A 12,701-nucleotide genomic window follows, 5' to 3' on the forward strand; every position below is an offset into this window, starting at 1 on the left:
TGTGTGTGTGTGTGTGTGTGTGTGTGTGTGTGTGTGTGTGTGTGTGTTGCATATTCCTTACCCATTCATCTGTCGATGGGCACATGGGTTCCTTCCATGACTTGGTTGTAAGTAATGATGCCTTAAACATGAGTGTGCATGTGCATTCTTTTTCATTGTCAGAATTGTCTTTTTCATTTTTGGGTCGAACCAGATGTTTTCCAGAGCTGTGGTAGCACCGAACTGCAGGGTCCTTTCCTGCAGTTGTTCCCTGGGGTTTCATTGGTGGGCAGGGCCTGCAGTTAGACCAGGTGCCTGTCCCCAGCCCACCGGCAGGTGTCTGGTCCCTGCTGACTGTTGACCAATGATGTCAGTTCCTCGCTCCATGGACATCTCCATCCGGAATCTCACAGCGTGGCAGCTTTCACTTAGAGCAAGTGTGGAACAGAGTGAGAGGGAGGGGGCTAGCTGAAGCCACGGTGTGTTGTAACCTTGTCTCAGAGTGGCACCCCTCACTTCCACGGTGTTCTTTCATTAGAATCATGTCACTGGAACCAGTTGATACTCAAGGTGAGGGAATTTCACCAGGGCACCAACACCAAGTGGCAGGGTCATTGGGAGCATCTTAGAGGTTCCCCATCGCAGTAATGTATCATTTTATGTAATAAACACTGCAAAGAGAAGCTATCTTTCTACCACAGGAAAGCATAATATTGAGAATGTGAAAACCTGGCCTGTCAGTTATGTATTGCAACCTAGTTAACTACTCTGAAACTTACTGGTTGAAAAGAAGAAGAGTTAGTTAGCTCCTGAATAAGGAGTTCTGGCTGGATCTGTGGGGCAGGCTTGTCTCGGCTCAGCTTGCAGCTGGAGGATCTGCCCGCAGGATGCTCGTCACATGGCTGGTGAGTTGGTTCTGATTACTAGCTAGAGGCCTTGGTTGCTCCTTGTGTGGACATCCCTACACGGGTCTCTCTGTACAGGCTCCTTTACTTCCGTATCACGTTAGATTTTAGATCTAAGAGCATACACTCCAAGAAACAGAAGAGGAAAGCTGCTCATCTGTGAAGGCTTAGACCTGAACACCGAATGTGAGCCAGCATCACATCATGTCTGCCTTATTCTAGTTGTCGCCAAGCTCGAACTCAGGTGGAGAGGACGGGCCTCATCTCTCAATGGGAAGACACCAAAATCCCCATCAGTCATCTTGCCATACAACAGATTCCACAAACACCTACCAGCTTAAAATGTCATTGTAAAAATTCATTTATTTTAAGCTTAGAAACCTGAAATGTGAGTAGGGTTTGGTGCAGATAGCTTGTCTCCTCCACACAGCTGTTCACGTGGCTGGCAGGTCAGCGCTGACGGAGAACTGGAAGCCTCTGTCCATCTCCATGGGGGCCTCTCCAAAACTTGGGCTTCAAGATATGGGGGATGGGTTCCAAGATCAAAAGTCTCAAAAGACAGGAAATTCAAGCATCCGATTTCTTAGGTCCTGGAAACTGGCACAGCGTCACCACTGCTGTATGCACGGGACCCTTATTTAAGGAAAGGGGTGCTTTTCAGGTCTCAGTGGGAGAAGCACTGGACGCTTTGGGGTCATGTTTGAAAATCACACCTGTCTCAGTTCAAAGCACCATTCAGACGCTTTTCTGCCATATTCTGAGGAAAGCTTACTTTACACATCTAAAGTGATTAAACCAGATATTTTACACTCTGAATTCCCATTATGTTATAATTTTTGTTTTCCATGCATTGTTGATATGTCCCACAGTGTCGTTTCTCTACTATATAATCAGGCAGTGTTTTGGGGTATGAAATTGATGTTTTCTCCTTATTATTGCACTTTAGAAGTTTGAATATTTATATAATGTTTGGAAAGTCCAGCAAACCCTCATAGAAAGTTATACTATGATGATGAACATGAATGTAAAGAATATTGTGAAGGAAAGAAGTATGTATTGATAGAGAATACCAGTTAGTAGAAGGTCAGGTATTTAAAAGATAACTTTTTTAGAATGGCTTTATTTACTTATTTAACTTTAGAGTATTTTTTAAATTTCTTCTTTTAATCATATAGTTCAGTGTGGTTTTGGGGATGAAATTTCTATTATACTTCTCTATTTAGAGTTTGAAGAAATTCTGGAGGAACCAAGACTTTTTTAAAAAATCTTTACCACTTATAAAATGAACATGTCAATTTTAATTTGATTTCCTTATGAACTAAATATTGTTTTAAGCAAACAGTGGTTTGCTACTTTGTATATACCAGCTTATGTTTGTTTATTGTTTCAAGAATTTTACTTTAAAAAATCTTATATTTTTTTATTTCAAGTTTCTATTTAAATTCTAGTTAGTTAACATATATGGTAAAATTGGTTTCAGGTGTAGAATTTAATGATTCATCCCTTACCCACAACACCCAGGGCTCATCACAACCAGTGCCTGTCTTAATACCCATCACCCATCTGGCCCATCCCCTCCCCCACCTCCCTCCATCAACCCTCAGTTTGCTCTCTGTAGTTAAGCATCTCTTATGGTTTGCTTCCCTCTCTGTTTTTTTCCCCTTCCCCTGTGTTCATCTGTTTGTTTCTTAAATTCCACATATGAGTGAAGTCATATGGTATTTGTCTTTCTCTGACTTACTTCACTTAGCACAATACCCTCTAGCTCCAGCCATGTTGTGCAAATGGCAAGATTTCATCCTTTCTGATGGCTGAGTAGTATTCCATTGTATATATGAACCACATTTTCTTTATCCATTCATCTGTCGATGGACATTTAGAACTACTCTACCATCCGGCAAGTGCACTACTAGGTATTTACCCAAAAGATACAGAAATACTGATTTGAAGGGGCACATGCACCCCGATGTTTATAACACATTATCACCAATAGAAAAATTATAGAAACTCTCCTTTTAGAGAAACAGATTAATTCATTCTATCTCTATCATTCATTTTATTATGTTATTTATTGTCATTCATTTTATTCAAAGAAAAACAGACATTGTCTTAAGGAAATAAATTCATGGTACACATAATGTGGATTATGCCAAAGTATTTTCCCCATCACACTAATGTTAAAGGTCTTCTATGTTTAATCTTATATATGTAAACTTAATTTGGACCCTATTTAAATTGCAGTGTCCTCTCGCATGGCAGAGCAAGTGGGAAGGCCCAGAAGATCCCTTACAGTACCTTCGAGGCCTTGTAGCTCGGGCCCTTGCGATACAGGTAAGAGTCAATCCCTGAGCAACGGAGTGTGTGACTGCAGCGGCACAGACGTGTGCACCGGGGTCGCTGTCCTGCTGGCAGCCAGGGAGAATGCCGCTCTCAGGCTGTCCTCAGTGCTTACTGGGCATTCTTTTAAAATGCTCATTTTGTTTTTGTTTTTTTCTACTCACTGTGGCTCTTCATAACTTTTGGGAATGTAGAGAAGAATCTACACCTTTAATAGATGTGGGTTGTATGGTTGGTAATGGACACAGGTTCATAACGGTGACTAGTTCACTTTAGAGCATGTCCTGCCGTCCCCATAGGGAGCTGCTCTTTTCTCTTTTTTCTTTTTTCAACAAATCAGGTTTCTTCAGAGTGACCAGTCAGGTACCTTGCAGGAAAACTGAACGGAATAAGGAGTGATCTCGAGTGATTTTCTGAAAGGAATAGCAAATGGTACTGATTAGTGGGTGCGCGGTGTCCCTCGTCCCCTGCGTGGCTTCGTGGAGTCTCTCCCTTCGTCCTCCGCGGTCACACCTGCTTCACAAATGGCCTCCTTTCCGTGACTTCCGTGATCATGAGTCCTTCTAGATGAAGCACGTACCTGTCCGCAGCTTCAGCCTTGTCATTGCTCATGACGGCTCCACCTTTGAACTAGACTCTCTAGGCTCTTCCTGCCCACCCCAGCCTGGAATCCATGGCACATAACTTCAGCCATTCCCTTTCCAGAATCATTATCCTGTCTCACTCTCCCTCATGCCTCGTCCTTCCTAGAAAGTGCTGCATTGGGTTAGTCTCTGTCCATACACAAGCTGCTGAGCTCTGCTGGCGACCCCAGATGGGGTCCAGTGAGGGAGGGGCTGGCCCTGCCCCTGTGTTCCACTTTGGCTGTTTCAGCCATGCACTACTTCCCCGAAAACCATTCTGTCACCACCTCCCTTTCCCTTAGCCGAGCACCTTGTGTTTTACTTTACAGAGAAAATTCAAGCTGTGAAATGTGACCCTTTGAGAAGTCCGACCCTTCTCTCCCACCTACAGATTTCTCTGAACCCACCCTCTCATCTTTGAGCTAAAGAAAGAGCTGACCTGCTGGTGAAGCCTTATCTTTAGCCCCACGTCCTTAATTTCATGTGTTCTGAGCTCTGTAGATACTCCCTGTGGGGGCTCTCCCCTTACCCTGCTCTTCATCTCTCCTCTGCCGGCTACAAATGAGACTCCTTTAAAGGGGCCAGGACTGAAGGTTTGTTTGGCTTCTAATACGACTAACCTCTGGGTTGTAGGATTATTGGAGAAAAAAATTCCTGGATCTGAAGATGACATTAAAATTAGCAGGTAGAGAAGAACCAGTCAAGGGCTCTGACCGTCTGTCTGTCTGTCCGTCAGCTGTGCCCGTGCACATGAGCGGTAAATGCCGGAAGATAGAGGGGGCACCGGAACCGGGGAGGAGCGTGCGGCAGGCAGGGAGGAAGGACGACCAGTCCCTAAGTAACTTAGGGAAACAGAAATGCTCTGAAGTTCTGTGTATGTTCTAATTGCACGGCTGTGATGATTTATCAGCTCATGGAATTGTCAGTATTGTTTGCTTTTCTTTTTGATCAAGGGCAGGAACTGTCTTTATTAGCTGGAAATGGTAGCCTCTTACACCATGTGTGCAATATATGTGTCAGTACACTTAATTGTGTGCATATAACAATAAACATGTTGATATTGAATTTAATATTTAAAACAATTTTACATGAATTATAATTTTCTGGCATGAATATTTATACTAAGTGTATCAAATAATCATCACAGCTGAAAAATTTTCCACTGTCACTTACACTATGTAATTTCTTAAAAGCTTTATAGTCAGTTAGCCTTAATTGTGATGAGAAAACACCCTCCTGCCTGAGGATAACTTCTGCGCTTGACTGTAGCTTGTCTTCCGTCCTCCTAACCGGGGCATATGCAGTGCTTATCATTTCTGCCACCACTTAGGAATGTGGTTTCTTCACTGTTTTGTTTTCCTGTGTTAATTTATTTGTTGTTATAAATGTACAGAGATAAGCACTTTCCTGAGGTAAGTGTTAGTGTTTGGGATTCACAGGTGCCTCCTGTATGTCCCAGGTGAGAATCCAGAGCAGCTTGTGGGGTGCGGGGCAGCCATGTCGCCGTGCGGGTATAGGGAGGGCACGGTGAGGACACAGAGCTGCTGTGGTAACCGTGTGAAGCCGTGATGCTGAGTCCAGCTGAGACAGCTGTGCGGCCGCTGGAACTCGGGTCCAGCCGTGGCTTTACACCGCTTGGAGGCCTGACGGAGAGGGAGACGAGAACAGGCTGCTGGGAGTGTTGTTACAGGGTTCCGTGCAGATGGAGACTGGCCGGGGTGGAGGTACTGTTTGTGCATTGACTGATTCATCCAGTCGACGTACTGGGAGCAGCGACTTGAAGGGGGCTCTGAGGGAAGTACCAGCGACACAGTGGTTAGGAAGTTGATATGGTTCCTGCCTCACGGTGTGGGCATTTCTGACCTTCATTCAGTGTAGCATGTAAAGCATGTAAAGCCTTGGCTTCCAACCCTTCTCTGAAGTTGTGCATGTAGAATAGTAAACACATAGACTGTGTGTTCCAAGGAACTGCCCATACAGTGTCTCAGGAAAGACAGACACAGAATAAACCACGGTACAAACCATGAAGGAAGGACACTGCCTTGGAGCAAACAGCAGGAGCCCCTAACGGACGGGGGAGCCGGGAAGGGACGCCCGAGCCGAGAGCGCAGTAGGACCAGCCCATTAGGGAGGAGAGGCCAGAGTGCGCCAGACAAGGGCAAGGCCAGCGTCCAGAGGAAGCCCAGTGCTTTTAACTACAAGCCGTGTTTAGGGGACTTCTGACTGTGTCCACATCATACTTTTACTGCTAACCAAACTTGGACTGCCATGTGTCAGTGGCAAGTGTTCGTGCTCATTTATTAGGAATCAGTTCCTGCTTAGGTTTTATGTCTTTTGTTTTAAAGATTTTTATTTTTTTAAAGATTTTACTTATTTATTTGAGAGAGAGAGAATGAGAGATAGAGAGCACGAGAGGGAAGAGGGTCAGAGGGAGAAGCAGACTCCCCGCCAAGCAGGGAGCACGATGTGGGACTTGGATCCCGAGACCCCAGGATCATGACCTGAGCTGAAGGCAGTCGCTTAACCAACTGAGCCACCCAGGCGCACCCTGTCTTTTGTTTTAAAATTGGTAGTGACCGCTTCAATTCCACCCAGGATTTTTTTTTTTTTTTTGGCTTAACTCAAGCCACTGGTTGGTACACTCATATACTACCATATTTGGCCACCTTCCTTCTTATGTTAGAATCTTATTTATTTATTTATATCAACTTTTAGCAACTTTGAAGTCTGGGGAGATCCAAACAATAAATAGAATTAGTAAATACCAGTTAGCATGTCACATACATTCTCCTTAAGGTTTTTCAGGAAGTAAAGATAAATAAGCAACACCAATCTAAACAACGATCTTTTTTTAAGATTTATTTATTTGAGAGAGAGTGCGTGTGTGTGCAAGTGGGGGGGGGGAAGAATCTGAAGCAGACTCTCCACTGAGCACAAGGCCAGGAGCCACCCAGACGCCCAAACAACTATCTATTTGGGAAAAAACAGCAGATGTGGTGCAACCTAGAGATGCTCAGTGTCCCCTCCTGTCCCCACTCTGCCCAAATGGATCCTCCCGCCATGGCCTGGATTCATTCTGGACGAGCCTAAAACGGGCGCCGTATTAGATTGCCAGCGTACGCCTTCTCTGAGCAGGTGCTCTTACGTTGGGTCCTTTCCAACCCTCCCCGCGCAGCAGTGCTGGGAGGCAGGTCCTCCCGTCCTACAGGTATCGGTCCCTACACTTCCCTCCCTCTTGTTTTCTCCTGAGATTCTGTTTAGATGCTGCATTGTCTTTTGTTCAGATAATATTCAGGCACAGTTTCTAGCGTGTCTGCTAAGATGCTTCTTGTGACCTTAGCCACACAGATTGCTTCTTTGTTACATTTTTCTTCTCCTCTCCACTTCAAGAAGACTGATTGTTCACTGAAAAAAATCTGTGAGCCTCTAGTGCTTACCCTTCCCTCTTTGACCTTGACTGTTCTCTAAGGACTCAGGCTGGCAATCCTGGATCTGGAAGTCTCATGACACCCTTTTGGGTTCATCTAAATAGCTCTTCTCATTTTCCTAGATGTAAAATCTGAGCATCAGGTCACTTTTCTTTTCAGTGTACCACTTTATATATTTATATATTCAGACTTTTAAAATGATCTAATGAAGGACAGAAAGAGAAAACAAATATTTCTAAGGACTGAGCTCTTTCTGCTGTACATGAAATTTAGTAATATTTACAACACACGAGGTGGGTGTTATTTCCATTTTTAAAGATAGGAAAAATAAAACCCCAATTTCAAGAATAAACAGTTTACAGAAATGATATGGTAAATGAGAGAACTCACACTAAAGTGCCCTTTCTGTAAAAACATGAGTTTTTGATCATTCCATAAACTATCAGCAACATTTTAGAAAGATTCTCACTCTCCCCCTTGGAACTTTTTACGTTGGCCTCTATCCATAGTCGTCATTCCCCTGAAAGTCAATGACAACTCCATCCTTCCCATGACAAAGGCCAAGTCTTGGAATCACTGTTAACTCCTTACCTCTCCTCGTGTGCGTCCATGCTACCAGAAACATGATCTTGCCTCTATATTCAAAATATATTCAGACATACCACTTCACCCGCTACTGCCTTGACTGATGTCATTACTAGTGTGGCCGCCACCTAACTAGACTGCTTCTACCCTTGCCCCTCCCTGGTCGGTTCTCAACCAAGCAGTCTGAATGTTCTGGCTAAAGCATAAGTCAGGTTAGATCTTTACTCTCTTGGGAACACCCTCGTGATTTCTTACCTCATCCAGAGTCACAAAATCCTTCCATCAACCAACAGGTAAAGGTCAGGCTTCTTAGCTCTCTGATTTCCTCCTCTTTTCCCTCCCTCACTTAGTTTGCTCCAGCCATGCTGGCCTCTGGGCTGTTCAGTGAACAGACCAACATACTCCCTACCGGGGGCTTTATTCTTGCTGCTTCCTCTGCCCAGGCTGCCGCCCCCAGATTCTGCACAAAGTCATTTTCTGTCTTTGACCTCTGCTCCAACGTCACCTTCTCAGTGAGGGCTTCCTTGGCCACACTGTTTCAGGTCATGCCCCCCCCTTTCCTTCTTTATTTTTCTCCAGAGCCTATATCCCCAGCTAATACTCCATGCATTTCACTGAATTAATTTTCTTTGTATCCCTCCACTAAATGGAAGCTTTATAAGGACAGATATTTTTGTCTGTTTACTGCTCTATCCAAGCATGTAGAACAGTGCCTTGCACAAGTAGATTTTTCAGTTTCTGATGAATAAATGAATGATTTGATCACTTTTAGGGTTATTCTCAAGGAAACTGACATAAATCTCATTCACATTTCCTAATCATCATGATTTACCTCCCAATATGGATTCTGTAGCATCTGTGACATACTTATGAGATTTAATTTCTATTTAAATCTGCCCAATAGGTGTTAAATTTTTTACTCTACAGTCTAACATTTGAAGATTTGTTTTCTTTTGAGATCCTAAACGTTAAAAGCTATCATATTTTTTTAATTTTTCATTTTTTTTTCTGAGGTATCTTACTCTACTTTGGAAGGTTCGGCAGTACTTTGCATTCCTAGAAAAGTCTTTATTTTCCTAACTCCTTTTAGTAACTCTTACAGTCATTAGTACAGTGTTTTTACCCATAGTAGGCACTCAGTAAAATTATGCATAGGGAGACATATAAACAATTGAAAAAGCAGTCTGAATGGGGTCTCAAACTTCTAGCGCCCCTATTTTTGTATATGCTAAGCTGGAAGAGGTATGTTGTGCATCTTCTTAATTCATAGTCTCTCTCTCTCTCCTTCTCTCTCTCGCTTTCTTTCTTTCGCTTTTGTCTTGTGCCACCACTCTTCTAAGTGCTGGAAACACACGTACTGAGGAAATCATGAATTCCTAACAAGAGGAATCTCTACATTTAGTTAAGGAAATAGGTAATAAATTCATATTGGAATTTCATGAAAAAAATATATTTTGACCCAAATCCTGAGATTTGAGATTAACATACAGCCAAGCTTTAAACTGTGTTGTCACTGTCGTAGAATGAACTTAGGGTACATAACCAAAGTATTACCTGGTAAAATAGAGCTTTGCTATAGCAGGAGTATTACAAGATTTTAGCAGTTCCATTTTGTGCAGGGACAGTAATTTCTCCACACTATCAGCTCATAAACTCTGCCTATGATCTACTGTCTTGCGCGTTTGGAATACTAAGTGGTAGTCTGTGGTCTATGATGATCTGCAGTTTTACGGAAGCAATCCTATAAACCATGCTATTTGTACTGCTTGCAGAAGATAAATCTTGGTTCTAGAAAAGTGACAATATAGCAACATAACTGGCTTTCGAGATAAAATTTTCCCTGAATTTTTATCTGCATCTCGCTTTTATCACATGCATACCAATTTCGGCAGCGCCGGCGTGGCATAGTAAGAGCATCTTTACCGCAGAAAGCATGCACAGACTGTGTAAGCAGACACGCGACGGCTCCAGCAGAATCAGCAGCTTCTAGCAGACGAGCTGTGGTCCCCGCCGGAGACTGGCCGCGTGGGCGCCCGTGTTCTCAGGGCTCCCCTGGGTGTACACAGCCACTTCCCCCGGGCGTTGGCTTGTTAGTTGGGGAAGGACACAGCTGCATGGGGCCGTCTGTGTCCTGCAGCCTTGGCTTGGGCCACAAAAGAGCAGTGCAAGTGTCCTGGGGCCTGTGGACTCCGTCCCTGGCCTCGTGCTCCCCAAGGGAAGGGTCCAGCCCCCAGAAGGAGGAGCGGCCTTGGCCATGGGTGGTAGCAGCCCACTGGCTGCTGTGTCGTGGGTTTAGGGGTCTCTGTGGTCTCCCCTCTCCCAAGTGCTCATTGTCACACCCCGTCTATACCCGCCCTGGCGCATGTTCCCATCTGCCATCTTCCCAGTGGCGCCTGTGCGGAAAGGGGGAGAGGACACCGCAATGCAAATGGTATTGTGATGAGATCATGACAGCCCTGGGGCCACTAGCCGCGGGGTGTGTGTTGGGGGGGTTCCTTCCGTGCACATGCTCCCAACAGGGCCAGGCCCTGGTCCGCTGGCCAGCCCCGCTGCGCTACAAGCCAGCCGATGGTGGCTGGCGGGTCCCTGCGGTTTCCCGGCCGCGGGCCTCCGCTCTCCCCTGCTCCGCCTGGCCACCTGCCGCCTCTAGCAAACGTGTCCCCTGTTTTCCTACTGTAGTCAGAGCCTGGCCCGGGAGGTCGTGAACCATCCTGAATCTCCAAAAGCCCTTGCCACGTGGTTCCACGGTTGGTGTAACTGGACCGCGTGGTCCGGGCACCCCTCACCATCGGTTCCGTGCTTTCCCTCTGGGCCGCTGTGTCCTGAGCTCCTTGCCCCTGGACGGCTCCGCAGGCGAGGAGGGCACTCCCCTGTGCACCGTGTGGAGGGACTCTGGGCCGTGGGCTCATCTGAATGTGGTTGCACGGAGAACTGAAGTGGACTCGGTGATGCTGCCGCTGACCCCGGCCTGTGCGTCTGGTGCAGGTAGCCCAGCGAAGTACTTCACCTTGAACATGAGAGCCTCACCTTAAGTACGTCTCAAAAAACCACTTTTTTACTAAATGTCCTGAAGGAGCTTGCTAATCTATATCCGTGATGTGTGAAGCTTTTTTTAACCTCTGTGGATGTTTAAAATCTCAATAAAAGTTTTTTTCTAAACAAGTATTCTTTTAATGTCTATTGTTTTTGAAATTTTATAAGAGAAAATAAATATGTGCTAGATAAAATTTTTTTTCCCATCTTGTTTTTATGTTTGAATTGAAGATGACCCACATTAGATATTTTGGTAAATGATATCAGAGATTTTTCCTCCCTGAGAAATTTTAAAATGGCAAAGTTGATAGCCATTGTTATTTTATCCTCTCAAGATAGTACTCCGACTAAGACTTCCCCTTGAAGGATTATGGTTAGAGAGCAGTAACCAACCTAGAAGTAAATTTTGTTCTTCAGTATTGTTTTATTTCATGTTGCAAATGCAAGTATGTCAGTTTTATAAAGCTCTGGATTTCACCATAGCCAAATCGGCATATTATACTTTGTATTAGTTAAAATTTATTTATATATATTTTTTACTAAAATGCTTCTAACATTATTCCTTACACTTATCTAGCTATCACATTTTCTCTTGAGATGTGTGTTATCAACCTGTTTCTCTACTTACTGAACTGTAAAGTTCATTTTTTCACATAATATGAAAAATTTCACAGTCATTATTTTAAAAATTTTACTCTTGCAAACACAAGTACATATATATCCTTTAGTCTAAGAATTTCAACCTATAGAACCAGATAGAGGTTCTTTTTACTCCAAGTGGCATATAAAATGCCCATCTATATATGATCGTAAATAAACTAATATAAATGTCACACCTGGTTGGCATTAGTAACATTTTTACACTTACTAGATAGGGTAGTGTAACATCTGTGCTTTACAAATATGGATGTTCATTTCTGGGATGCCAGGACTTTTTAAAAGTAGGCATCTATTTATTGGCCTTACCAGAAGGTGAAGGCAAATAATAGATCTTAGCCAAATATTGAAGCTGAACTGAACTTTATTTCTAATTAATATTAGGATGCTAGAAAGAAAATTGATGTTTAATTAAGGGAGCTAGAAAGTGAGTGGGTCGGAGAGGGTGTCGCTTTGGTATGATATCAGGGTAGGTAAGGCCCCTCTCAGGAGGTGATATTTAAACAGAGACTTGAATGGAGTGAGGAAGCAAACCACGAACATGCCAGAGAGAAAAGTCTCAGCATAGGAACCATCACGTGCAGAATCTGAGAGACGAATGGGCTTTGCTTCCTTACAGGATAAAGAATAAAGTGAGGGTGTCTGGAGACTAGCGCTGGAACACCACCTGCATGGTGAGCCGCGAGCTTCTGTGTGGTTGCCAGGAGGCCTTCACAGTATCTTCTTTAAATTGCATTATTTTTAATGCATGTATTAAAAATACTTGATTTAACTGTTCATGGAGGCCCAACAGTGCTGTTTAGGTATCAGTAGAGAACTGTTTTATCCAGTTTTTCCCCTAAATTCATCCATTTAAAGAATAACAATTGCCTTAATTTCAACCACATAATCAGCCAGGAACATTATTCATAAACGAAGTCACAGTGAACTTTATGTTTATCACATATGATTAGAATATTTGTCACTAAAAATAATCTTACCAAGGCATGATTATGGTAAAAAATAAATTTTCTGAGCTTTATTCTTTCACTTAAAACACTACTTTTAGTTTTCATCTAAAAACAAATTTAAGGGGCACCTTGGTGGCTTCGTCGGTTAAACATCCACCTTTTGATTTTGGGTCAGGTCATGATCTCGGGGTTGTAGGATCAGTC

The 12,701-nt window shown here is 43.7% G+C and overlaps 1 protein-coding gene across 2 annotated transcripts in view; it reads left to right on the forward strand.

Moving 5' to 3' along the window:
- DYNC2H1 (dynein cytoplasmic 2 heavy chain 1) overlaps positions 1–12,701 on the forward strand; it is a 376,065-nt gene that overhangs the window by 285,469 nt on the left and 77,895 nt on the right. The window contains exons 85-86 of one of the 2 annotated variants that reach the window (XM_025893745.2): positions 3,126–3,215; positions 10,537–11,019. In XM_025893745.2, the coding sequence (XP_025749530.1) occupies positions 3,126–3,215; positions 10,537–10,572 (126 nt within the window). In that variant the 3' untranslated portion in view covers positions 10,573–11,019. Of the gene's footprint in view, positions 1–3,125; positions 3,216–10,536; positions 11,020–12,701 lie in introns of those variants that run through there. The other variant, XM_025893740.2, reaches the window with a different exon arrangement.

Source organism: Callorhinus ursinus, unplaced genomic scaffold, assembly GCF_003265705.2.
Source record: "Callorhinus ursinus isolate GAN/ISIS: 27379988/994484 unplaced genomic scaffold, GSC_fseal_2.0 scaffold19, whole genome shotgun sequence".
NCBI lineage: Eukaryota > Metazoa > Chordata > Mammalia > Carnivora > Otariidae > Callorhinus > Callorhinus ursinus.